General features: G+C 54.9%; 1 protein-coding gene and 2 pseudogenes across 2 annotated transcripts; all 3 read left to right on the top strand.

The window, feature by feature from the left end:
• Positions 1 to 242: 242 nt before the first annotated feature.
• On the top strand, positions 243 to 9,101 carry LOC130262636 (zinc finger protein 585B-like; annotated as a pseudogene).
• Positions 9,102 to 10,840: 1,739 nt separating this feature from the next.
• LOC130263040 (zinc finger protein 883-like) lies at positions 10,841 to 19,867 on the top strand. 2 transcript variants are annotated; one of them, XM_056510490.1, is made up of 4 exons: positions 10,847 to 11,423; positions 11,684 to 11,756; positions 11,911 to 14,831; positions 19,355 to 19,867. In XM_056510490.1, the coding sequence occupies exons 1-3, from the start codon at positions 11,349 to 11,351 to the stop codon at positions 13,575 to 13,577; spliced, it is 1,815 nt and encodes a 604-aa protein (XP_056366465.1). In that variant the 5' UTR covers positions 10,847 to 11,348; the 3' UTR covers positions 13,578 to 14,831; positions 19,355 to 19,867. The 2 variants fall into 2 exon arrangements, with proteins under 2 accessions (XP_056366466.1, XP_056366465.1); XM_056510491.1 differs by lacking the exon at positions 19,355 to 19,867 and having other exon boundaries at positions 10,841 to 11,234; positions 11,911 to 14,562.
• A 1,030-nt stretch (positions 19,868 to 20,897) lies between these two features.
• LOC130262635 (zinc finger protein 850-like) lies at positions 20,898 to 27,255 on the top strand (annotated as a pseudogene).
• Positions 27,256 to 27,526: the final 271 nt, after the last annotated feature.

The following is a 27,526-nucleotide window of genomic DNA, read 5'->3' as shown; positions in this document are numbered from 1 at the left end:
ACTCGCAGCGCCGCGCGGCTCGCAGCCGCTCCCACACCGCCCGGGCCAGAGCGCGGCTGCTTTTGGGTGTCGGCACCAGCCCGGGTCGGGCTGGGAGCGGAGGAGGAGCGGGAGGAAGAGGAGGAGCGGGTAGAGGAGGAAGAGCAGTAGACGGAGGAAGCGCCGAACAAAGGAAAAAGCCGGAAAAGAAAGCGCGGAAGGCACAGGAGGGGCGCTTTTAGAACCACTCGCTTCCCCAGGCAGCCCGCTCAGCCCATGCTTTCTCCTCGCCAAACCAGGATTTTCTACTTCCAAACCGCAGCACGAAGGAGAACGAACAGGCCGTGAAGACGAGGACGATGTCCCAGGAGCCGCAGGCAGGTGAGGAGGAAGTCAGTGCCCCTTTCCCCCTGTGTCCTGCTCCATCTCCCAGCCCAGCACGGCCCCGGCTGCAGCACAGCCCTGGGGGGATCTCCTTGCCCTTCCGTGTGGCACGGAGGCAAATCCCATCGTGTCCTTGTCCTTCCTCCCCCAGACAAGGAGCTGAGCACGGCCAGCAGGGAGGACAAATCCCCGCGGCACAGCCTCGGGCAAGAGGCCGTTTGCAGCGGCTCCACGGCGCAGGAATGCAACGGGGAGGAAAAGCCCCGCAGATCCCGCGGCAGGAGGGGCTGCAAACGCACAGCCCGGGGATCCCAGCAGGAAAGAGCCAGCCCGGGCCGGGGAGGCGGCCGGAGCTCGGAGCTGGGGCTGTGTGAGCAGCTTCAGCGTGGGGAGAAGCCCCACAAGTGCTCGCAGTGTGGGAAGGGATTCAGGTGGAAAGCGGAACTGACCAAACACCGGAGAGTCCACACGGGGGAACGGCCCTACGAGTGTGGGGAGTGTGGGAAGACATTCACCCAGAGCTCACACCTCAAGGCCCACCAGAGGATCCACACTGGGGAGAGGCTCTATGAGTGTGATAAATGCATGAAAAGCTTTCAGAATATTTCCAGTCTCGTCCAGCACTATCGCACTCACACAGATGAGAGGCCTTTTGAGTGTCCTGACTGCGGAAAGGGCTTCAAGGACAATTCCACCCTCGTCGCCCACCGGCGCATCCACACAGGGGAGAGACCCTACGAGTGTGATAAATGCAGGAAGACGTTCCAGACCAGCTCCAATCTCCTCAAACACTATCGCACTCACAAAGATGAGAGGCCTTATGAATGCCCTGATTGTGGGAAGGGATTTAAGGACAGCTCCACCCTCGTCAAGCACCGGCGCATCCACACTGGGGAGAGACCCTACAAATGTCCCAAATGTTGGAGGAGTTTCTCACAAAGCGCCACCTTGACCAGACACCAACGGAGTCTCCACTGAGAGAAGCCCTGCGAGTGCCCCGAGTGCGGGAAGAGCTTCGTGCGCTGCTCCAGCTCCATCCCCCAGGGCAGGATCCACGCTGGATGATCCCCAGTGACCCCCGGTGGGCAGAGCACCGCTGAGCCCTGGTGCCGCTGATCCGTGTTGGGAAGACACCTGGCTGGGGGCTCCACATCCTCCTGCCTCCCATCCCACTCCAATTCCCATTCCCGCTCTCCTTCCCTCTCCCTGTCCCGTATTTTCTGCCCGGTTGTCGTTGGGAAGGATAAAGATTTGACAGGAAGCTCTCACAGATATGTATGTACAACATTTCCATTTCCTATTTCCAATCCCATTCCCGTATTCAAATTTCAATTCCCTGTCCCATCTTCTAAATCCCCATCCCATAATCTCTCTCCAATTGCTATTTCCATATTCCGTGTCCAATTCCCGTATTCCCAGTCCGTGTTCCTCTTTCCATTCCCGATCCCATCTCCCAGTCCCCATTCCCAGTAGTTGCAATGTGTGACAAAGAAGCATCTCTCAGTTCCTTTGAGAGATAGCAGAATGCCAAATTCGAATTAAAAAACTTCTGAGAAATAAAATACATTAAGCCACGGCAATATGAAATCTAGGTTATAAACACAGTTCTAGACAGACTAAAAATCGATTTAAAATAGTTTTTATATTCCTCAGAGAGAAAACAATGGTGATGTGCACAAGTTAGACATAAGCTTTGGAATGGAGAACCAGAATTCTCATAGATTTAGGAGACATGCTTCAGGTTCCTGTTTTCTGATCATTGGAAATTTTGTCAATAAAAATCCGTGTCTTGGAGCCAGAGCTCTCTCTCCCTCCTCTCTCGTCGCTCTCCCTTCCTCCCCCACCACCATCATCACCACTACCAGCACGGGAGAGAAGAGGAAGATGAAGAAGAAAAGAAGAGGAGAAGAAAGGCCAGGGAGCATCTGCCTCTGGAGACTCTGCACCAGGCCGCAGCTTCGACCTCTTGCAGCAGAGAGCTGCTCCTGCTTCCATCGGGACTTTGTGGCGGAGACTGAACAGGGACTGGAGAGCCTTGGGCTCTTTGCCTTTGGAGCCTGACGTGCCTTTCCCAGAAACAACTTTACAGCAGCTGCTCTGCTCTTGGCAGATCTAAAGCCACAACCAATCCCCACAGCCGGTCCCATTCCCGTTCCCTGTCCTTATTCCCGGTTCTGCTCCTCCTCCCTGTCCCGTATTCTGGCTCTGGGTCCCGTAGTCCCGGTCCCTGTTCCCACTCCAGGTCCGCAATTGCTGCACTCAGTCCTAATTCCCTGCCCTGTCCCAATCTCGTTCCCTTTCCCCATTCCCGGTCCTATTTTCGGTATTGGTGCCAATCCTCAAATCCCGGTCCCTTTCCGAATTCCCTGTCCCACAGTCACGGTCGCTGTCCCCATTCCAGTTTCCAGTGCCAATTCCCGGCGCCGGTTCTCCGTTCGTCTTCCGTATTCCCGGTTTCAATAAAGGTCTCGGTCTCCATTCCCGATCCCTGTCCCTCTTCCCACTCCCTGTCCCCATCCCAGTTCCCTGTCCCCATTCCCTTTAACTGTCCCCATTCCCGTTCCCTGTCCCCCTTCTCGCTCCCATTCCCGGTCCCCATTCCCATTCCCTGTCCCCATTCCCATTCCCGGTCCCCATTCACGCTCCCTGTCCCCATTCCCGTTCCCTGTCCCCATTCCCGCTCCCTTTCCCCTCACCGGACGCCGCCGCCATCGCTCCGTTCCCCTCACGGCGCTCACGTGACAGCGGCAACCCCGCGCCGCTCCCGCCCACCAATCCCAGCGCGCGGTCGCTCCCTGATTTGCATAACCACGCCCTCTGGTCCCGCCCAGCGCCAGCTGCGATCATGGCCGGGCGCTCTTTGCTCCCAGTCCCTCCCAGCGCTCCCAGTAAGAGCGGCACTGGCAGGGAAAGCGCTCCCAGTTCCTGCCCGGGCTCTCAGCATCGCTGCCGCTGCTCTCCGTGTCATTCCCAGCGCTCCCAGTATCACTCGCAGCGCCGCGCGGCTCGCAGCCGCTCCCACACCGCCCGGGCCAGAGCGCGGCTGCTTTTGGGTGTCGGCACCTGCCCGGGCCGGGCTGGGAGCGGAGGAGGAGCGGGAGGAAGAGGAGGAGCGGGAGGGACACGGGAGGAGCGGCAGGAAGAGGAGGAGCGATTTTGGAACCAGGCGCTTCTGCCGCCCGCCCGCACAGAGCGCAGCTTCCCCCGGGTGCGGCAGCATCGCCCCCCAAAAACCCGCAGGTGAGCGGGGAGGGGGAGCTTGCCCCAAATTCATCGTGGGGGTCTCCGGGAGGGTTTTATTTTGCGCTTCAGGGGATGTTCGGACGTTGCCGGAGCCCAAAGCCGAGGCGGGAATGGCCCTGGCGGGATCTTGGCGGCGCCGCGTGGCGATCGCCCGGTAGCGGCGGGGAGGGGGCGATATCGGCTCTGGGGATCCCCGGCAGAGTCGGGGGGGAAGGCGGGAGCCCCGGAGCGGGGAGAGCGCCCAGGGGCGATCCCGGAGCCGGGGGACCCCCGGCAGTCTGGAGGGGTGCGGGAGGTCGGTGCTGAGCGGGCTCCGGGCCCCGAGGCTGAGAGGGGCGCTGACTTCTCCAGCTGCCCTCGGGCAGCGCCACCATCAAACCCAACGCGCTCAGCCCTTGTTTTCCCCCCAAACCAGGATTTCTCAAAGCTCGGCACTGAGGACGAGGAGGCCATGAGGACGAGGTCGATGTCCCGGGAGCCGCAGGCAGGTGAGGAGGAAGTCAGTGCCCCCTTTCCCCCTGTGTCCTGCTCCATCTCCCAGCCCAGCACAGCCCTGGGGGGATCTCCTTGCCCTTGCCTGTGGCACGGAGGCAAATCCCATCGTGTCCTTGTCCTTCCTCCCCCAGACAAGGAGCTGAGCACGGCCAGCAGGGAGGACAAATCCCCGCGGCACAGCCTCGGGCAAGAGGCCGTTTGCAGCGACTCCACGGCGCAGGAATGCAACGGGGAGGAAAAGCCCCGCAGATCCCGCAGCAGGAGGGGCTGCAAACGCACAGCCCGGGGATCCCAGCAGGAAAGAGCCAGCCCGGGCCGGGGAGGCAGCCAGAGCTCGGAGCTGGGGCTGCGTGAGCAGCTTCACCGTGGGGAGAAGCCCCACAAGTGCTCGCAATGTGGGAAGGGATTCAGGTGGAAAGCAGAACTGATCAAACACCAGAGAGTCCACACGGGGGAACGGCCCTACGAGTGTGGGGAGTGTGGGAAGAGATTCATGCACAGCTCAAACCTGAATCGTCACCAGAGGATCCACACTGGGGAGAGACCCTACGAGTGTAATAAATGCAGGAAGACCTTTCTGGGAAGAACCTGTCTTCTCAGACACTATCGCAGTCACACAGATGAGAGGCCTTACAGGTGTCCTGATTGTGGGCAGGCCTTCAAGCACAGCTGCACACTCATGATCCACCGTCGCAGCCACACTGGGGAGAGACCCTACGAGTGTGATAAATGCAGGAAAAGGTTTCAGGCCAGAACCAGTCTCGTCCTGCACTATCGCACTCACACAGATGAGAGGCCTTATGAGTGTCCTGACTGTGGGAAGGGCTTCAAGCACAGCTCCACCCTCATCCAGCACCGGCGCATCCACACTGGGGAGAGACCCTACGAGTGTGATAAATGCAGGAAGAGGTTTAACACCAGCTCTTGTCTCCTCGACCACTATCGCACTCACATAGATGAGAGGCCTTATGAGTGTCATGACTGTGGGAAGGGCTTCAAGCACAGCTCCACCCTCATCCAGCACCGGCGCATCCACACTGGGGAGAGACCCTATGAGTGTACCGACTGTGGGAAGAGCTTCTCACACAAATGTACTTTGACCAAACACCAACTGAGTCTCCACTGAGAGAAGCCCTGCGAGTGCCCCGAGTGCGGGAAGAGCTCCGTGCGCTGCTCCAGCTCCATCCCCCAGGGCAGGATCCGCGCTGGATGATCCCCAGTGACCCCCGGTGGGCAGAGCCCCGCTGAGCCCTGGTGCCGCTGATCCGTGTTGGGAAGACACCTGGCTGGGGGCTCCACATCCTCCTGCCTCCCATCCCAGTCCAATTCCCATTCCCGCTCTCCTTCCCTCTCCCTGTCCCGTATTCTCTGCCCGGTTGTCCTTCCCATATTCCCAGTCCCATATTCCCTGTGTGTTGGGAAGGATAAGGATTTGACAGGAAGCTCTCACAGATATGTATGTAGAACATTCCCATTCCCGTATTCCAATTTCCAATCCCTTTCCCATCTTCTAAATCCCCATTCCAAATTCTCTCTCCAATTGCTATTTCCATATTCCCTGTCTGGTTCCCATACTCCCATTCCCAGTTCCTGTTCTCTTTCCTGTTCCCATGTCCCTGTCCCCATTCTAAGATGTGGGACTGGGGAACACAGAAACCTCTCTGAGTCCCTCCAAGAGAGGACAGAATACAAGAATTGAAAACCTTTTGAGAAATGAAACTACATTATGCCACAGAGATATGAAATAGAGGTCTGTGCTTTTGTTTCTAAGTAGAAATATTAGTTTGCATCCATATGAAGTAGAAGGATAAATCTTAGTCTGAAATAAGTAACAATATGTTTGAAGTGCCTTAAAAGTAAAAGCCTTAGAATCTGGTGTGAAAAATAACCTGCAGTGAGAGCTCAAGACCAGAGCTCTAGAGAGAATAAAAATAGAGTAAGAACTTTAGTTGTATTCTTCAGATAGAACAAACACCACCTGTGCACAAGTTTATGTTATCTTTTGTATTATAAAATCCCAATTGTAAGAGGTTTATGAGAAATGCTACAGGTATCTGTTTTCTGATCATTGGGAAATTTGTCAATAAAAATCCGTGTCTTGGAGCCAGAGCTCTCTCTCCCTCCTCTCTCGTCGCTCTCCCTTCCTCCCCCACCACCATCATCACCACTACCAGCACGGGAGAGAAGAGGAAGATGAAGAAGAAAAGAAGAGGAGAAGAAAGGCCAGGGAGCATCTGCCTCTGGAGACTCTGCACCAGGCCGCAGCTTCGACCTCTTGCAGCAGAGAGCTGCTCCTGCTTCCATCGGGACTTTGTGACAGAGACTGAACAGGGACTGGAGAGCCTTGGGCTCTTTGCCTTTGGAGCCTGACGTCCCTTTCCCAGAAACAACTTTACAGCAGCTACTCTGCTCTTGGCAGATCTAAAGCCACAACCAATCCCCACAGCCGGGCCCATTCCCTGTTCCCATTCCCGCTCCCTTTCCCCTCACCGGACGCCGCCGCCATCGCTCCGTTCCCCTCACGGCGCTCACGTGACCGCGGCAACCCCGCGCCCCTCCCGCCCGCCAATCCCAGCGCGCGGTCGCTCCCTGATTTGCATAACCACGCCCTCTGGTCCCGCCCATCGCCAGCTGCGATCATGGCCGGGCGCTCTTTGCTCCCAGTTCCCTCCCAGCGCTCCCAGTAAGAGCGGCACTGGCAGGGAAAGCGCTCCCAGTTCCTGCCCGGGGCTCTCAGCATCGCTGCCGCTGCTCTCCGTGCCATTCCCAGCGCTCCCAGTATCACTCGCAGCGCCGCGCGGGTCGCAGCCGCTCCCACACCGCCCGGGCCGGGCTGGGAGCGGAGGAGGAGCGGGAGGAAGAGGAGGAGCGGGAAGAGGAGGAAGAGGAGGGACACGGGAGGAGCGGCAGGAAGAGGAGGAGCGATTTTGGAACCAGGCGCTTCTGCCGCCCGCCCGCACAGAGCGCAGCTTCCCCCGGGTGCGGCAGCATCGCCCCCCAAAAACCCGCAGGTGAGCGGGGAGGGGGAGCTCGCCCCAAATCCATCGTGGGGGTCTCCGGGAGGGTTTTATTTTGCGGTTCAGGGCATGTTCGGATGTCGCAGGAGCCCAAAGCCGAGGCGGGAATGGCCCTGGCGGGATCTTGGCGGTGCCGCGTGGCGATCGCCCGGTAGCGGCGGGGAGGGGGCGATATCGGCTCTGGGGATCCCCGGCAGAGGCGGGGGGAAGGCGGGAGCCCCGGAGCGGGGAGAGCGCCCAGGGGCGATCCCGGAGCCGGGGGACCCCCGGCAGCCTGGAGGGGTGCGGGAGCTCGGTGCTGAGCGGGCTCCGGGCCCCGAGGTTGAAAGGGGCGCTGACTTCTCCAGCTGCGCTCGGGCAGCGCCACCATCAAACCCAACGCGCTCAGCCCTTGTTTTCCCCCCAAACCAGGATTTCTCAAAGCTCGGCACCGAGGAGGAGAAGGCCATGAGGACGAGGTCGATGTCCCGGGAGCCGCAGGCAGGTGAGGAGGAAGCCAGTGCCCCCTTCCCCCTGTGTCCTGCTCCATCTCCCAGCCCAGCATGGCCCCGGCTGCAGCACAGCCCTGGGGGGATCTCCTTGCCCTTCCCTGTGGCACGGAGGCAAATCCCATCGTGTCCTTGTCCTTCCTCCCCCAGACAAGGAGCTGAGCACGGCCAGCAGGGAGGACAAATCCCCGCGGCACAGCCTCGGGCAAGAGGCCGTTTGCAGCGGCTCCACGGCGCAGGAATGCAACGGGGAGGAAAAGCCCCCGCAGATCCCGCAGCAGGAGGGGCTGCAAACGCACAGCCCGGGGATCCCAGCAGGAAAGAGCCAGCCCGGGCCGGGGAGGCGGCCGGAGCTCGGAGCTGGGGCTGCGTGAGCAGCTTCAGCGTGGGGAGAAGCCCCACAAGTGCTCGCAATGTGGGAAGGGATTCAGGAGCAGATCAGAACTGACCCAGCACCAGAGAGTCCACACGGGGGAACGGCCCTACGAGTGTGGGGAGTGTGGGAAGAGATTCATCTCCAGCTCAGTCCTGACTGTTCACAGGAGGATCCACACTGGGGAGAGACCCTACGAGTGTGATAAATGCAGGAAGACCTTTCTGCGAAGAGACTGTCTCCTCAGACACTATCGCACTCACACAGATGAGAGGCCTTATAGGTGTCCTGATTGTGGGCAGGCCTTCAAGCACAGCTCCAGTCTCATAATCCACCGTCGCAGCCACACTGGGGAAAGGCCCTATGAGTGTGATAAATGTAGAAAATGTTTTCAGACCAGCTCCACTCTCCTCGAGCACTATCGCACTCACAAGGATGAGAGGCCTTATGAGTGTCCTGACTGTGGGAAGGGCTTCAAGCACAGCTGCACTCTCATAATCCACCGTCGCAGCCACACTGGGGAGAGACCCTACGAGTGTGATAAATGCAGGAAAAGGTTCCAGACCAGCTCCACTCTACTAGAGCACTATCGCATTCACAGGGATGAGAGACCATTCTGCTGCTCCAGCTGTGGGAAGGGATTTAAGCAAAAGTCTACCCTTGCTGCCCACCGGCGCATCCACATTGGTGACAGGCCCTACAGGTGTGATAAATGCAGGAAGAGGTTTCAGACCAGCTCCAATCTCGTCCTGCACTATCGCACTCACACAGATGAGAGGCCTTAGGAGTGTCATGACTGTGGGAAGGGCTTCAAGCACAGCTCCACCCTCATCCAGCACCGGCGCATCCACACTGGGGAGAGACCCTACGAGTGTCCCGAGTGTAGGAAGAGCTTCTCATACAAATGTACTTTGACCAAACACCAACGGAGTCACCACTGAGAGAAGCCCTGTGAGTGCCCCGAGTGTGGGAAGAGCTTGGTGCGCTGCTCCAGCTCCATCCCCCAGGGCAGGATCCGCGCTGGATGATCCCCAGTGACCCCCGGTGGGCAGAGCCCCGCTGAGCCCTGGTGCCGCTGATCCGTGTTGGGAAGACACCTGGCTGGGGGCTCCACATCCTCCTGCCTCCCATCCCAGTCCAATTCCCATTCCCGTTCTCCTTCCCTCTCCCTGTCCCGTATTCTCTGCCCAGTTGTCGTTCCCATATTCCCAGTCCCATATTCCAATTTCCATTTCCTGTCCCATCTTCTAAATCCCCATCCCATATTCTCTCTCCAATTGCTATTTCCATATTACTTGTCCAATTCCCGTATTCCCAATGCGTGTTCCTTTTTCCATTCCCGATCCCATCTCCCAGTCCCCATTCCCAGTAGTTGCAATGTGTGACACAGAAGCATCTCTCAGTCTCTTTGAGAGATAGCAGGATGCCAAATTCGAATTAAAAAACTTCTGAGAAATAAAATACATTAAGCCAAGGCAATATGAAATCGAGGTCAGAGCTTTAGTTTGGATAAGTAGTAATATTAACTTGCAACGATATGAAGTAGAAGTATAAATCTTAGTTTGAAGTATGTAGAAATATCTCTTAAGTGCCTCAAAAAGTAAAAGTCTTAGAGTGTGGTGCTAAAAATAAGCTGCATTGAGAGCTTAAAAACACAGTTCTAGACAGACTAAAAATAGAGTTAGAATAGTTTTTATATTCTTCAGAGAGAAAACAAAGGCGATGTGCACAAGTTAGACATAAGCGTTTATATTGGAGAACCCCAATTCTAACAGGTTAAGGAGAAATGGTTCAGGTTTGTGTTTTGTGATCATTGGAAAATTTGTCAATAAAAATCCGTATCTTGGAGCCAGAGCTCTCTCTCCCTCCTCTCTCGTCGCTCTCCCTTCCTCCCCCACCATCATCATCACCACTACCAGCACGGGAGAGAAGAAGAAGATGAAGAAGAAAAGAAGGGGAGAAGAAAGGCCAGGGAGCATCTGCCTCTGGAGACTCTGCACCAGGCCGCAGCTTCGACCTCTTGCAGCAGAGAGCTGCTCCTGCTTCCATCGGGACTTTGTGGCAGAGATTGAACAGGGACTGGAGAGCCTTGGGCTCTTTGCCTTTGGAGCCTGACGTGCCTTTCCCAGAAACAACTTTACAGCAGCTGCTCTGCTCTTGGCAGATCTAAAGCCACAACCAATCCCCACACCCGGTCCCATTCCCGTTCCCTGTCCTTATTCCCGGTTCTGCTCCTCGTCCCTGTCACGTATTCTGGCTCAGAGTCCCGCAGTCCCGGTCCCCGTTTCCACTCCAGGTCCGGAATTGCTGCACTCAGTCCTAATTCCCTGCCCAGTCCCAATCTCGTTCCCTTTCCCCATTCCCGGTCCCATTTTCGGTATTGGTGCCAATCCTCAAATCCCGGTCCCTTTCTGAATTCCCTGTCCCACAGTCACGGTCACTGTCCCCATTCCAGCTTCCAGTGCCAATTCCCGGTGCCGGTTCTCCGTTCGTCTTCCGTATTCCCGGTTTCAATAAAGGTCTTGGTCCCATAATCCCGATCCCTGTCCCTCTTCCCACTCCCTATCCCCATCCCAGTTCCCTGTCCCCATTCCCTGTCGCCATTCCCTTTAACTGTCCCCATTCCCGCTGCCTGTCCCCCTTCTCGCTCCCATTCACGGTCCCCATTCCCATTCCCTGTCCCCATTCCCGTTCCTTGTCCCCATTCCCGTTCCTTGTCCCCTCACCGGACGCCCCCGCCATCGCTCCGTTCCCCTCACGGCGCTCACGTGACCGCGGCAACCCCGCGCTGCTCCTGCCCACCAATCCCAGCGCGCGGTCGCTCCCTGATTTGCATAACCACGCCCTCTGGTCCCGCCCAGCGCCAGCTGCGCTCATGGCCGGGCGCTCTTTGCTCCCAGTTCCCTCCCAGCGCTCCCAGTAAGAGCGGCACTGGCAGGGAAAGCGCTCCCAGTTCCTGCCCGGGGCTCTCAGCATCGCTGCCGCTGCTCTCCGTGTCATTCCCAGCGCTCCCAGTATCACTCGCAGCGCCGCGCGGCTCGCAGCTGCCCCGACCCCGCCCGGGCCAGAGCGCGGCTGCTTTTGGGTGTCGGCACCTGCCCGGGCCGGGCTGGGAGCGGAGGAGGAGCGGGAAGAGGAGGAAGAGCAGCAGCGGGAGGAAGAGGAGGGACACGGGAGGAGCGGCAGGAAGAAGAGGAGCGATTTTGGAATCAGGCGCTTCTGCCGCCCGCCCGCACAGAGCGCAGCTTCCCCCGGGTGCGGCAGCATCGCCCCCCAAAAACGCCAGGTGAGCGGGGAGGGGGAGCTCGCCCCAAATCCATCGTGGGGGGCTCCGGGAGGGTTTTATTTTGCGCTTCAGGGGATGTTCGGATGTTGCCGGAGCCCAAAGCCGAGGCGGGAATGGCCCTGGCGGGATCTTGGCGGCTGCCGCGTGGCGATCGCCCGGTAGCGGCGGGGAGGGGGCGATATCGGCTCTGGGGATCCCCGTCAGAGGCGGGGGGGAAGGCGGGAGCCCCGGAGCGGGGAGAGCGGCCAGGGTGATCTCGGAGCCGGAGGACCCCCGGCAGCCCGGAGGGGTGCGGGAGCTCGGTGCTGAGCGGGCTCCGGGCCCCGAGGCTGAAAGGGGCGCTGACTTCTCCAGCTGCCCTCGGGCAGCGCCACCATCAAACCCAACGCGCTCAGCCCTTGTTTTCCCCCCAAACCAGGATTTCTCAAAGCTCGGCACTGAGGACGAGGAGGCCATGAGGACGAGGTCAATGTCCCGGGAGCCGCAGGCAGGTGAGGAGGAAGTCAGTGCCCCTTTCCCCCTGTGTCCTGCTCCATCTCCCAGCCCAGCACGGCCCCGGCTGCAGCAAAGCCCTGGGGGGATCTCCTTGCCCTTGCCTGTGGCACGGAGGCAAATCCCATCGTGTCCTTGTCCTTCCTTCCCCAGACAAGGAGCTGAGCACGGCCAGCAGGGAGGACAAATCCCCGCGGCACAGCCTCGGGCAAGAGGCCGTTTGCAGCAGCTCCACGGCGCAGGAATGCAACGGGGAGGAAAAGCCCCGCAGATCCCGCAGCAGGAGGGGCTGCAAACGCACAGCCCGGGGATCCCAGCAGGAAAGAGCCAGCCCGGGCCGGGGAGGCGGCCGGAGTTCGGAGCTGGGGCTGCGTGAGCAGCTTCAGCGTGGGGAGGAGCCCCACAAGTGCTTGGAATGTGGGAAGGGATTCAGGTGGAGATCACACCTGACCAACCACCAGAGAGTCCACACGGGGGAACGGCCCTACGAGTGTGAGGAGTGTGGGAAGAGATTCATCTACAGCTCAAACCGAGCTGTGCACCGGAGAATCCATATTGGAGAGAAACCCTATGAGTGTGATAAATGCAGGAAGAGGTTTCAGACCAGCTCCAGTCTCGTCGAGCACTATAGCACTCACACAGATGAGAGGCCTTATGAGCGTCCTGACTGCAGGAAGGGCTTCAAGCAAAACTCCATCCTCGTCCAGCACCGGCGCATCCACACTGGGGAGAGACCCTACAAGTGTGATAAATGCAGGAAGAGGTTTCAGACCAGCTCCAGTCTCGTCCTGCACTATCGCACTCACACAGATGAGAGGCCTTATGAGTGTCCTGATTGCGGGAAGGGCTTCAGGCAAAACTCTGCCCTCATCGTCCACCAGCGCACCCACACTGGGGAGAGACCCTATGAGTGTGATAAATGCAGGAAGAGGTTTCAGACCAGCTCCAGTCTCGTCCTGCACTATCGCACTCACACCGATGAGAGGCCTTATGAGTGTCATGACTGCGGGAAGGGCTTCAAGTACAACTCCAGCCTCGTGCAGCACCGGCGCATCCACACTGGGGAGAGACCCTACGAGTGTGATAAATGCAGGAAGAGGTTTCCGAACAGCTTTTGTCTCCTCACGCACTATTGCACTCACAGAGATGAGAGGCCTTATGAGTGTCATGACTGTGGGAAGGGCTTCAAGCACAGCTGCACCCTCATCCAGCACCGGCGCATCCACACTGGTGAGAGACCCTACGAGTGTGATAAATGCAGGAAGAGGTTTCAGACCAGCTCCAGTCTCGTCCTGCACTATCGCACTCACACAGATGAGAGGCCTTATGAGTGTCATGACTGCGGGAAGGGCTTCAAGCAAAACTCCACCCTTGTCCAGCACCGGTGCATCCACACCGGGGAGAGACCCTACGAGTGTGATAAATGCAGGAAGAGGTTTCAGACCCGCTCCAGTCTCGTCCTACACTATCGCACTCACACAGATGAGAGGCCTTATGAGTGTCATGACTGCGGGAAGGGCTTCAAGCAAAACTCCAGCCTCGTCCGGCACCGGCGCATCCACACCGGGGAGAGACCCTACGAGTGTGATAAATGCAGGAAGAGCTTTTCGAACACCTTTTATCTCCTCGAGCACTATCGCACTCACACGGATGAGAGGCCTTATGAGTGTCATGACTGTGGGAAGGGCTTCAAGCACAGCTCCACCCTCATCCAGCACCGGCGCATCCACACTGGGGAGAGACCCTACAAGTGTTCCGAGTGTGGGAAGAGCTTCTCATACAAATATACTTTGACCAGGCACAAACGGAGTCTCCACTGAGAGAAGCCCTGCGAGTGCCCCGAGTGCGGGAAGAGCTTTGTGCCCTGCTCCAGCTCCATCCCCCAGGGCAGGATCCGCGCTGGATGATCCCCAGTGACCCCCGGTGGGCAGAGCCCCGCTGAGCCCTGGTGCCGCTGATCTGTGTTGGGAAGACACCTGACTGGGGGCTCCACATCCTCCTGCCTCCCATCCCACTCCAATTCCCATTCCCACTCTCCTTCCCTCTCCCTGTCCCATATTCTCTGCCCGGTTGTCGTTCCCATATTCCCAGTCCCATATTCCCCGTGTGTTGGGAAGGATAAGGATTTGACAGGAAGCTCTCACAGATATGTATGTACAACATTTCCATTTTTGTATTTCCAATGCAGTTCCCAGATTCGAATTTACATTCCCTGTCCCATCTTCTAAATCCCCATTCCATATTCTCTCTCCAATTGCTATTTCCATATTCCATGTCCCATTCCCATGTTCCCATTCCCTGTTCCTCTTTCCATTCCCGATCTCATCTCCCAGTCCCCAGTCTGAGTAGTTGCAATGTGTGACACAGAAGCATCTCTCAGTCCCTTTGAGAGAGAGCAGAATGCCAAATTCGAATTAAAAATCTTCTGAAAAATAAAATACATTAAGCCACGGCAATAGGTTGGAGCTTTAGTTTTGGTAAGTAGTAATATTAAGTTGTATCGACATGAAGTAGAAGTATAAATCTTAGTTTGAAGTATGTAGAAATATGTCTTAAGTGCCTCAAAAAGTAAAAGTCTTAGAGTGTGGTGCTAAAAACAAGCTGCTTAAAAACACAGTTCTAGACAGACTAAAAATTGAGTTAGAATAGTTTTTATATTCTTCAGAGAGAAAACAAAGGTGATATGCACAAGTTAGACATAAGCTTTGGAATGGAGAACCAGAATTCTCATAGGTTTAGGAGACATGCTTCAGGTTCCTGTTTTTTGATCATTGGAAAATTTGTCAAAAAAAATCCATGTATTGGAGCCAGAGCTCTCTCTCCCTCCTCTCTCGTTGCTCTCCCTTCCTCCCCCACCATCATCATCACCACTACCAGCACGGGAGACAAGAAGAAGAGGAAGATGAAGAAGAAGAGAAGAAGAAAGGTGTAAGAGTCCATCTAAAAGCCTCTCGCTTGCTCTGCCCAACAACCCTCGACTGAGGCCTAAAGAACTGCAGTTTGAAGGCTCTGGCCAGGGAAGAGAAGAATGCCAAGTGACTGTTCTCAGGTGGTGCCCATCCCAACCAGGGCAGGTCTGCTCCCAGAGAGCATTGTGTGAGAACAATGAGCTGGTCACGGTGTGCTGCTCCTACAGAGGCGACTTGCTGCAGAACTGGTCACAAGGACTGTTGCTGTGCCTGGAGCTTGCCATGGTGCACTGCTCCTGTGGGCCTGGAGCATGCCATGGTGCACTGATCCCACCCAGGCCACCTGCACAGCGTCCTCTTTCCACCTGCTTCTTGGAGCAACGATCTCCACATACAATAGTCCATAAATGTTCCCACTTTTTGGCCAGTCACCCGACACCTTGGAAAAGAATATAAAAGACCCTCAAAATAAAGACCCCTGAGATCTCCCTGAACGGCAATGGACATCTATTGGCTGCTTCCAGGAGGATCGTCTGCCCGTCTTGGTACGTCTAATCCCAATCCCTCTCTCTTTCTCCCTGTCCCTCTATTGCATTTTGTTGGCACTAAATAAAAGTGCATCTTTTGCAAAAGTAAACTGGTTTTGTCCCCTGTTGTGTCTTTTGCGCGTTGAGATCCCTAAAAGAACCCACCAGGTCTCCACATGTGGTGTCGACCCTGACATTTAATTGGCGTAGTCGGCAATTCAGATTCCCTGATTCTGGAGGAGTTGGGGGTTTTCTGTGCACTTTGTACCAGGGGAAGACCTGTGCCATTTCAGCTGCACCCAGCCTGTCAGTACTGTGAGGACTGAACAGTGTTGGGAAGCAAGGGAGGTGGTATTGGGCTCTTCCCGCAATCTGCACACAGACCCAGGTGGAGAATCAACTCCATTTCAGTTATCGGAGAAGTTTTTATAAAGGATCTCAACTGTGCAAAAGATGGGACTTGTGTTTTTGATGTGTATGTGCTGTTGAGCTGCTTGTTGTAGTTGAGGAGAGAACCTCCAAGGCAGTTTTTGATCCCCTAACCCAGGGAGGGAAGAAAGGAGATAGTCCACAGCTGGAGGCTGGGTGTTTGTTGTTTTGGACGCCTAACCTAGGCAGGGAAGAAAGGGGTTGTCCTCAGCTAAAGGCTGGGTGTTTGTTGTTTGTTGTTGACTACTTGGGATTGCGAAGAGACAAGCTGTTTTGTAACTAAGGTAGTACCTCCCAAGTAGTGTGGTCTCTTCACCCGCTCCAGGGACGAGAAGGGAAACACAGTTTTAGCTGTGCTTTTTGTGTAATTTTAAGTGTGCCTCCCTGAGAGTGGTTTTAGTCCCTTAATAAAGATGTCTGAAGAAGATAAAAATGCTTTTTATGCTTTGCTAGCTAAGTACAAAGCCAGACCCTCCCAAGGGGGAGAAGATTGGGCATACAGTAACTGGTTTAATTTAGAAAATGTGATTGATAGGATACATTCTTTGCAACATGAAACAAAATTCAAACTGGGCAAAAATAAGACCATTCTCTGCTCAGTTTTGGGGGCCTGTCTTACGGCAGCTATAGAAACTCGCTTTACGCGAAGAAGTGAAGAAAGAGCAATTATTGACTCGCTACAAAATTTAGTGGAAATTTTGCAAAAACAATTAGATGAAGAAAGGAATGACAATCATGCTTTGAGAGATGAGATTCATTCTTTAAGAGATGAGAATCATTCTTTAAGAGCTGCCCTAAGACAAGAACACACCAACACTTTAAAACACACTGATTTGCCAAAAGAAACAGAAGAGAAAGAAACTAATCAAATATATCCTCAAAAAGAACTGACTCTGATGAAAAATAGTGGGGAATATTGCTGCCCTAGCTTGAGACCTTTGGTTAAAACAGAATACAGTTTTATCAATGATGAGAATTTTGACCCACAAATAACCACTACAAAAATCCTGTACACTGCTACTAAATTATCAGAAGAAGCAGCTAGTGGGTACTGGGGACATGGGAGTTTCTTAACAACAGAAGTCAAACGTAACTTATGGTCCCCTACTCAGTGTGCAGTTTATTGGGCAGCAGGGCTTAACCCTTTGGAAAGGGGAGACCTTGTAGCTTTAGTTGGTACTCCTGACCAACTCCTAGAAAACATTCACAAAGCTGCCTGCTTGCAAATTATACATGAAATAAAACTCACTGTTGGCTATAAATCACCTATGCAATTACCTGTAAATGTAAAACAATACCCTCCTCCTTCTGGTGCCAAAGAAGGGCTCAAACCGGTTATACAGGACTTGCAAAACTCCCCTGTATGGCCAAACCAAAACCCCAAACCTGACAATGGGGTTGTTTATCAATATATTGGTGATAGCCTTGTGGGAAGAAATGAAATAGAACTAGTGGGGGATACCCAACAGAAAATAATCTCCCATTTGGAAAGCCCTAACTTGCAAATTACCTCAGAGAAAATGCAAACACCTTCTCAGGAAGTGAAGTTTTTGAAGATAGCCACTACTGGGACTGTCCTCCCTGACAGGGTGGCCCAGAAATTCTCAGTAACAGAAGGAACTGTAAAAAATCTGGTTATGACAGAAACTGAGAGCTTGGGTAGCAGCTATGACAAACCTGTCTTGGTAATTAAAATAGCCTCTGCCCTCTCCCCCAAACAATCTTTGTTCACTAATTTTTTTGTTCATGAATGTTGTTTCTGATGAACAAATTATTGCTGGGGGACGGGGTGGCTCTTGGGTTGGGTTGCTGATGGTTATTTGGAATGTTTTCCAGCTTGAAGCATGGAGTGCCTCCTTTGTCTGCAACTACACTGATTCTTATCCTGTGTTTAAAGGAGGTACAGAGTGGCTCCCTTTTCAGCAGCAAATTATTGGGAAGTTAACAGAATCCCAATCTGCATTACATGCTGAATAGTTCCATCATTTTAACCTCCTGCCTCTTTGTGGCAGATTCTGTTGTGTTTACTTTTCACAGAATAATACCACGGAACATGAAGATTAATTGCTGAATCCCTCATCAAACCTGTATACAGTTCCAGCACAGGACCTTACAGCTGTGTTATATTTTGTGAAGATTCAAAATCAAAATTGAACTGTTGTACAATTTTCCTATGAAATTATGTGTGGTAAAAACAATATAAAATACTGAGGGGAACTTGATGTTAATGTTATAACACCTACTGCCCAACCACCGGTTATACTGAGCCTGAAAATCTTTAAAATTGGATCTTAGCTAATTTGGTAAACTAGCCAAAACCAAATATTGTTTAAATCAGCATGGTCTTTTAAACAAGTCAAATTGCCAATGCAAGACCAGGAGGATCCTTTCAAGAAACAAACAAGAGACATAACCGGTGTTGTGGGAACACGATTGGGAATTTTGAATAGTATTGATTTAGAAGTATTAATGAATAAATTGGCTAACATTTCTTTAGCTCTCTGCTGTATCCAGGTTCAATTGTGGATGCAGTCAGTTGCTGCCTTAATTATATGAGAAGTGGAGGAAACCACTTTTCCTACTGAAATTCGGAAAATAATTTGGAATAATGTTCACAATTTCAAAAAGGAATTCCAATCCTGGTGAAACTACTACCCCAGCATAAGCACAGCCACAGCCTTTGCACTGACCATATGTAATGTTTCATTACATTCAATATTCCCTCTCATTGCATTAAGGCTGAATCATGACAGAGCTATTCTCTATCCTTTTGAGCATAGAGAATGGGCCTGTCAAATTGGTGAAAAGTAACAAACTATTAATTTGGAAACTTACATTGTCTGGAAACAAGAAGGGTTTATCTGTAAAAGTAATGCAATCAGAGCTCAAGATATTTGCTTAGACATAGATCAGAATGTCTGTAACTTTGAAAGTTATCCAAAGGAGATTCCTGAAATGCTATTGGGGTGTATGAGCAATGGGTGTGCATGCTTAAGAACTGCTTGTGATTTAGTGTTTGTAGAAAATGTAGCAATGGATTTAAAAAAAACCATTCAAATTTTTGTGTTTGTATGATTGGTATTATTAGTTTTAGTAATGTTAAGTTTTTTGATTGAAAATGATTTTAGAAAAGCAATTGCTTTAATCTGTTTTGTTAAACATGTTATAATCAAAATTGATTTACTTTAATTTGAACTGTTTAAAGTTATTTTATTGATTGATTTGCTTTAATATTGTTTGAATAATTGTTTGAAAGTTATTTTATTGATTTGCATTAATTTTGATTGTTCGAAAGTTTTCAATTAATACGATTGTGATTTGTTTGAAAAATTGTTTTTCAATTTGTCATGATTGTGATTTGTTTAAAAAATTGTTTTTCAATTTGTTGTGAAAATTGTTTTTCAATCAACTTGTTGTGATTATTTTGATTTATTATCTTTGTGTCTATTTCTTTCCTTTTCCTTTCCTCTTTCCCTCTCTCTCTCTCTGATCCCTGATTTTTCTGTTCCTGTTTTCCGGGATATGCTACCAATGACGGGTCCTGAAGATGCTACAACATCACAACATCACACTGCTGGAGTTCCTCAGCGATGCTCGTTGGTCACGGGGTGGTGGAGGATTGTTCTGCCCAACGACCCTCGCCTGAGGCCTAAAGAACTGCAGTTTAAAGGTGCTGGCCAGGGAAGAGAAGAATGCCAAGTGACTGTTCTCAGGTGGTGCCAACCAGGGCAGGTCTGCTCCCACAGGTGTGAGAACAATGAGCTGGTCACGGTGTGCTGCTCCTACAGAGGCGACTTGCTGCAGAACTGGTCACAAGGACTGTTGGTGTGCCTGGAGCTTGCCATGGTGCACTGCTCCTGTGTGCCTGGAGCTTGCCATGGTGCACTACTCCTGTGTGCCTGGAGCTTGCCATGGTGCACTGCTCCCACCCAGGATACTTGCTCAGTGTCCTGTTTCCACCTGCTTCTTGGAGCAATGATCTCCACATACAATAGTCCATACATCTCCCCACCATTTCGCCAGTCGCCCGATGCCTTGGAAAAGACTATGAAAGACACCCTCAAACTAAAGGCCCCTGAGATCTCCCCGGACAGCAATGGACATCTATTGGCTGGTTCCACGAGGATCGTCTGCTTGTCGTGGTAGCTCTAATCCCAACCCCTTTTCTCTCTCTCTCTTTTTCTCTCTGTCCCTCTATCGCATTTTGTTGGCACTAAATAAAAGTGCATCTTTTGCAAAAGTAAACTGGTTTTGTCCCCTGCTGTGTCCTTTGTGCATTGAGATCCCTAAAAGAACCCACCAGGACTCCACATGTGGTGTGGACCCTGACAAAAGGCCAGGGAGCATCTGCCTCTGGAGACTCTGCACCAGGCCGCAGCTTCGACCTCTTGCAGCAGAGAGCTGCTCCTGCTTCCATCGGGACTTTGTGGCAGGGATTGAACAGGGACTGGAGAGCCTTGGACTCTTTGCCTTTGGAGCCTGACGTGCCTTTCCCAGAAACAACTTTACAGCAGCTGCTCTGCTCTTGACAGATCTAAAGCCACAACCAATCCCCACAGCCGGTCCCAGTGCCGGTCCCGATACCCATTCCCATTCCCTGTCTCCATTCTCGTTCCCTGTCCCCATTCCCGTTCCCTGTCCCCTCTCACCGGACGCCGCCGCCATCGCTCCGTTCCCCTCACGGCGCTCACGTGACAGCGGCAACCCCGCGCCCCTCCCGCCCAGCGGGTCGCTCCCTGATTTGCATAACCACGCCCTCTGGCCCCGCCCAGCGCCAGCTGCGCGCTTGGCCGGGCGCTCTTTGCTCCCAGTTCCCTCCCAGCGCTCCCAGTAAGAGCGGCACTGGCAGGGAAAGCGTTCCCAGTTCCTGCCCGGGGCTCTCAGCATCGCTGCCGCTGCTCTCCGTGTCATTCCCAGCGCTCCCAGTATCACTCGCAGCGCCGCGCGGGTCGCAGCCGCTCCTACACCTGCCCGGGCCGGGCTGGGAGCGGAGGAGGAGCGGGAGGAAGAGGAGGAGCGGGAAGAGGAGGAAGAGCAGCAGCGGGAGGAAGAGGAGGGACACGGGAGGAGCGGCAGGAAGAGGAGGAGCGGAGGAGCGATTTTGGAACCAGGCGCTTCTGCCGCCCGCCCGCACAGAGCGCAGCTTCCCCAAAAACCCGCAGGTGAGCGGAGAGGGGGAGCTCGCCCCAAATCCATCGTGGGGGGCTCCGGGAGGGTTTTATTTTGAGCTTCACGGTATGTTCGGACGTTGCCGGAGCCCAAAGCCGAGGCGGGAATGGCCCTGGCGGGATCTTGGCGGTGCCGCGTGGCGATCGCCCGGTACCGGTGGGGAGGGGGCGATATCGGCTCTGGGGATCCCCGGCAGAGGCGGGGGGGAAGGCGGGAGCCCCGGAGCGGGGAGAGCGCCCGGGGGCGATCCCGGAGCCGGGGGACCCCCGGCAGCCTGGAGGGGTGCGGGAGCTCGGTGCTGAGCGGGCTCCGGGCCCCCGAGGCTGAAAGGGGCGCTGACTTCTCCAGCTGCCCTCGGGCAGCGCCACCATCAAACCCAACGCGCTCAGTCCTTGTTTTCCCCTCAAACCAGGATTTATCAAAGCTCGGCAGCGAGGAGGAGGAGGAGGAGGCCATGAGGACGAGATCGATGTCCCGGGAGCCGCAGCCAGGTGAGGAGGAAGTCAGTGCCCCTTTCCCCCTGTGTCCTGCTCCATCTCCCAGCCCAGCACGGCCCCGGCTGCAGCACAGCCCTGGGGGGATCTCCTTGCCCTTCCCTGTGGCACGGAGGCAAATCCCATCGTGTCCTTGTCCTTCCTCCCCCAGACAAGGAGCTGAGCACGGCCAGCAGGGAGGACAAATCCCCGCGGCACAGCCTCGGGCAAGAGGCCGTTTGCAGCGGCTCCACGGCGCAGGAATGCAACGGGGAGGAAAAGCCCCGCAGATCCCGCAGCAGGAGGGGCTGCAAACGCACAGCCCGGGGATCCCAGCAGGAAAGAGCCAGCCCGGGCCGGGGAGGCGGCCGGAGCTCGGAGCTGGGGCTGCGTGAGCAGCTTCAGCGTGGGGAGAAGCCCCACAAGTGCTCGCAATGTGGGAAGGGATTCAGGTGGAGATCACACCTGATCAAACACCAGAGAGTCCACACGGGGGAACGGCCCTACGAGTGTGGGGAGTGTGGGAAGAGATTCATCCACAGCTCAGTCCTGACTGTTCACAGGAGGATCCACACTGGGGAGAGACCCTACGAGTGTGATAAATGCAGGAAGACCTTTCTGCGAAGAGACTGTCTCCTCAAACACTATCGCACTCACACAGATGAGAGGCCTTACAGGTGTCCTGATTGTGGGCAGGCCTTCAAGCACAGCTCCACTCTCATAATCCACCGTCGCAGCCACACTGGGGAGAGACCCTACGAGTGTGGAGAGTGTGGGAAGAGATTCAGCCGCAGCTGAGGCCTCTCTGTGCACCAAAGGAGCCACACTGGGGAAAGGCCCTATGAGTGTGATAAATGCAGAAAAAGGTTTCAGACCAGCTTCGGTCTTCTCCTCCACTATCGCACTCACAAGGATGAGAGGCCTTATGAGTGTCCTGACTGTGGGAAGGGCTTCAAGCACAGCTCCAGTCTCATAACCCACCGTCGCAGCCACACTGGGGAGAGACCCTACGAGTGTGATAAATGCAGGAAAAGGTTCCAGACCAGCTCCACTCTCCTCGAGCACTATCGCACTCACAGGGATGCGAGACCATTCTGCTGCTCCAGCTGTGGGAAGGGATTTAAGCAAAAGTCTACCCTTGCTGCCCACCGGCGCATCCACATTGGGGACAGGCCCTTCAAGTGTGATAAATGCAGGAAGAGGTTTCAGACCAGCTCCAGTCTCGTCCTGCACTATCGCATTCACAAGGATGAGAGGCCTTATGAGTGTCCTGACTGTGGGAAGGGCTTCAAGCAAAACTCCAGCCTCATCAAGCACCGGCGCACCCACACTGGGGAGAGACCCTACGAGTGTGATAAATGCAGGAAGAGGTTTCAGACCAGCTCCAGTCTCGTCCTGCACTATCACACTCACACAGATGAGAGGCCTTATGAGTGTCCTGACTGCGGAAAGGGCTTCAAGTACAACTACACCCTCGTCCAGCACCGGCGCATCCACACCGGAGAGAGACCCTACGAGTGTGATAAATGCAGGAAGAGGTTTCAGACCAGCTTTTGTCTCCTCAAGCACTATCGCATTCACACAGATGAGAGGCCTTATGAGTGTCATGACTGTGGGAAGGGCTTCAAGCACAGCTCCACCCTCATCCAGCACCGGCGCATCCACACTGGGGAGAGACCCTACGAGTGTCCCAAGTGTGGGAAGAGCTTCTCATACAAATATACTTTGACCAAACACCAACGGAGACTCCACTGAGAGAAGCCCTGCGAGTGCCCCGAGTGCGGGAAGAGCTTCGTGCGCTGCTCCAGCTCCATCCCCCAGGGCAGGATCCGCGCTGGAGGATCCCCAGTGACCCCCGGTGGGCAGAGCCCCGCTGAGCCCTGGTGCCGCTGATCCGTGTTGGGAAGACACCTGACTGGGGGCTCCACATCCTCCTGCCTCCCATCCCAGTCCAATTCCCATTCCCGCTCTCCTTCCCTCTCCCTGTCCCGTATTCTCTGCCCGGTTGTCGTTCCCATGTTCCCAGTCCCATATTCCCTGTGTGCTGGGAAGGATAAGGATTTGACAGGAAGCTCTCACAGATATGTACATACAACATTTCCATTTCTGTATTTCCAATGCAGTTCCCAGATTCCAATTTCCATTCCCTGTCCCATCTTCTAAATCCCCATCCCATATTCTCTCTCCAATTGCTATTTCCATATTCCGTGTCCCATTCCCGTATTCCCATTCTGTGTTCCTATTTCCATTCCCGATCCCATCTTCCAGTCCCCAGTCCCAGTAGTTGCAATGTGTGACACAGAAGCATCTCTCAGTACATTTGAGAGAGAGCAGAATGCCAAATTCAAATTAAAAATCTTCTGAAAATTAAAATACATTAAGCCACGGCAACATGAAATCGAGGTCAGAGCTTTACTTTTGGTAAGTAGTAATATTAAGTTGCATCAACATGAAGTAGAAGTATAAACCTTAGTTTGAAGTATGTAGAAATATCTCTTAAGTGCCTCAAAAAGTAAAAGTCTTAGAGTGTGGTGCTAAAAACAAGCTGCATTGAGAGCTTAAAAACACAGTTCTAGACAAAATAAAAATAGAGTTAAAATCATTTTTATATTGTACAGGGAGAAAACAAAGGCGATGTGCACAAGTTAGACATAAGCGTTTATATTGGAGAACCCCAATTCTAACAGGTTAAGGAGAAATGGTTCAGGTTTGTGTTTTGTGATCATTGGAAAATTTGTCAATAAAAATCTGTATCTTGGAGCCAGAGCTCTCTCTCCCTCCTCTCTCGTCGCTCTCCCTTCCTCCCCCACCATCATCATCAGCACTACCAGCACGGGAGAGAAGAAGAAGAGGAAGATGAAGAAGAAAAGAAGGGGAGAAGAAAGGCCAGGGAGCATCTGCCTCTGGAGACTCTGCACCAGGCTGCAGCTTCGACCTCTTGCAGCAGAGAGCTGCTCCTGCTTCCATCGGGACTTTGTGGCAGAGATTGAACAGGGACTGGAGAGCCTTGGGCTCTTTGCCTTTGGAGCCTGACGTGCCTTTCCCAGAAACAACTTTACAGCAGCTGCTCTGCTCTTGGCAGATCTAAAGCCACAACCAATCCCCACAGCCGGTCCCATTCCCGTTCCCTGTCCTTATTCCCGGTTCTGCTCCTCGTCCCTGTCCCGTATTCTGGCTCTGAGACCCGTAGTCCCGGTCCCCGTTTCCACTCCAGGTCCGGAATTGCTGCACTCAGTCCTAATTCCCTGCCCAGTCCCAATCTCGTTCCCTTTCCCCATTCCCGGTCCCATTTTCGGTATTGGTGCCAATCCTCAAATCCCGGTCCCTTTCCGAATTCCCTGTCCCACAGTCACGGTCACTGTCCCCATTCCAGCTTCCAGTGCCAATTCCCGGTGCCGGTTCTCCGTTTGTCTTCCGTATTCCCGGTTTCAATAAAGGTCTTGGTCCCATAATCCCGATCCCTGTCCCTCTTCCCACTCCCTGTCCCCATCCCAGTTCCCTGTCCCCATTCCCTATCGCCATTCCCTTTAACTGTCCCCATTCCCGCTGCCTGTCCCCCTTCTCGCTCCCATTCACGGTCCCCATTCCCATTCCCTGTCCCCATTCCCGCTCCCTGTCCCCATTCCCGCTCCCTGTCCCCTCACCGGACGCCGCCGCCATCGCTCCGTTCCCCTCACGGCGCTCACGTGACAGCGGCAACCCCGCGCCCCTCCCGCCCACCAATCCCAGCGCGCGGTCGCTCCCTGATTTGCATAACCACGCCCTCTGGCCCCGCCCAGCGCCAGCTGCGCTCATGGCCGGGCGCTCTTTGCTCCCAGTTCCCTCCCAGCGCTCCCAGTAAGAGCGGCACTGGCAGGGAAAGCGTTCCCAGTTCCTGCCCGGGGCTCTCAGCATCGCTGCCGCTGCTCTCCGTGTCATTCCCAGCGCTCCTAGTATCACTCGCAGCGCCGCGCGGGCCGCAGCCGCTCCTACACCTGCCCGGGCCGGGCTGGGAGCGGAGGAGGAGCGGGAGGAAGAGGAGGAAGAGCAGCAGCGGGAGGAAGAGGAGGGACACGGGAGGAGCGGCAGGAAGAGGAGGAGCGATTTTGGAACCACGCGCTTCTGCCGCCCGGCCGCACAGAGCGCAGCTTCCCCCGGGTGCGGCAGCATCGCCCCCCAAAAACCCGCAGGTGAGCGGGGAGGGGGAGCTCGCCCCAAATCCATCGTGGGGGTCTCCGGGAGGGTTTTATTTTGAGCTTCAGGGGATGTTCGGACGTTGCCGGAGCCCAAAGCCGAGGCGGGAATGGCCCTGGCGGGATCTTGGCGGTGCCGCGTGGCGATCGCCCGGTACCGGTGGGGAGGGGGCGATATCGGCTCTGGGGATCCCCGGCAGAGGCGGGGGGAAGGCGGGAGCCCCGGAGCGGGGAGAGCGCCCGGGGGTGATCTCGGAGCCGGGGGACCCCCGGCAGCCTGGAGGGGTGCGGGAGCTCGGTGCTGAGCGGGCTCCGGGCCCCCGAGGCTGAAAGGGGCGCTGACTTCTCCAGCTGCCCTCGGGCAGCGCCACCATCAAACCCAACGTGCTCAGCCCTTGTTTTCCCCCCAAACCAGGATTTCTCAAAGCTCGGCACCGAGGAGGAAGAGAAGGAGGCCATGAGGACGAGATCGATGTCCCGGGAGCCGCAGGCAGGTGAGGAGGAAGTCAGTGCCCCTTTCCCCCTGTGTCGTGCTCCATCTCCCAGCCCAGCACGGCCCCGGCTGCAGCACAGCCCTGGGGGGATCTCCTTGCCCTTGCCTGTGGCACGGAGGCAAATCCCATCGTGTCCTTGTCCTTCCTCCCCCAGACAAGGAGCTGAGCACGGCCAGCAGGGAGGACAAATCCCCGCGGCACAGCCTCGGGCAAGAGGCCGTTTGCAGCGGCTCCACGGCGCAGGAACACAACGGGGAGGAAAAGCCCCGCAGATCCCGCAGCAGGAGGGGCTGCAAACGCACAGCCCGGGGATCCCAGCAGGAAAGAGCCAGCCCGGGCCGGGGAGGCGGCCGGAGCTCGGAGCTGGGGCTGTGTGAGCAGCTTCAGCGTGGGGAGAAGCCCCACAAGTGCTTGGAATGTGGGAAGGGATTCAGGTGGAGATCACACCTGACCAAACACCAGAGAGTCCACACGGGGGAACGGCCCTACGAGTGTGAGGAGTGTGAGAAGAGATTCACCAAGAGTTCACACCTGACTGTTCACCAGAGGAGCCACACTGGGGAGAGGCCCTACGAGTGTGATAAATGCAGGAAGAGGTTTCAGACCAACTCCGTTCTCCTCAAGCACTATAGCACTCACAAGGATGAGAGGCCTTATGAGTGTCCTGACTGCGGGAAGGGCTTCAGGCAAAACTATGCCCTCATCGCCCACCAGCGCAGCCACAGTGGGGAGAGACCCTACGAGTGTGATAAATGCAGGAAGAGATTTCAGACCAGCTCCAGTCTCTCCATACACTATCGCACTCACAGGGATGAGAGGCCTTATGAGTGTCTTGACTGCGGGAAGTGCTTCAAGTTGAAGTCACACCTTGTCAGGCACTGGCAGATCCATACCGGGGAGAGACCTTACGAGTGTGATAAATGCAGGAAGAGGTTTCCGGACAGGTTTCGTCTCATCGAGCACTATCGCATTCACAGGGATGAGAGGCCTTATGAGTGTCATGACTGCGGTAAAGGCTTCAAGCACAACTCCATCCTCGTCCAGCACCGGCGCATCCACACTGGGGAGAGACCCTACAAATGTCCTGAGTGTGGGAAGAGCTTCTCAAGGAGCTCTCACTTGACCAAACACCAACGGAGTCTCCACTGAGAGAAGCCCTGCGAGTGCCCCGAGTGCGGGAAGAGCTCCGTGCGCTGCTCCAGCTCCATCCCCCAGGGCAGGATCCGCGCTGGATGATCCCCAGTGACCCCCGGTGGGCAGAGCCCCGCTGAGCCCTGGTGCCGCTGATCCGTGTTGGGAAGACACCTGGCTGAGGGCTCCACATCCTCCTGCCTCCCCATTCCCTGAATGTTCTTTGCATTTCTCTTTGTCCTTCCCAAATACCCACATCTAGGTTAAAATGAAGTATTTGAGCAAAGATGTGTTTGGAGACATGGGGAGATCTTCCAGGGGATGCTGGGTTCCAGAGATTTAAAGGTTCCTTGGGGATTGCTCAGGGCTTTGGGCACCCCAGGCCCAGTGGCTCTGGCAGCTCTGGGGACCCTGGCTGAGGTTCTGGGGCATCTGATCAATGATGCTCTGCTCTGACCCTGTCCC

The sequence above is a fragment of the Oenanthe melanoleuca genome, chromosome 25 (genome assembly GCF_029582105.1).
Source record: "Oenanthe melanoleuca isolate GR-GAL-2019-014 chromosome 25, OMel1.0, whole genome shotgun sequence".
NCBI classification, from domain to species: domain Eukaryota; kingdom Metazoa; phylum Chordata; class Aves; order Passeriformes; family Muscicapidae; genus Oenanthe; species Oenanthe melanoleuca.
This window is presented reverse-complemented; position numbering and strand designations above follow the sequence as displayed.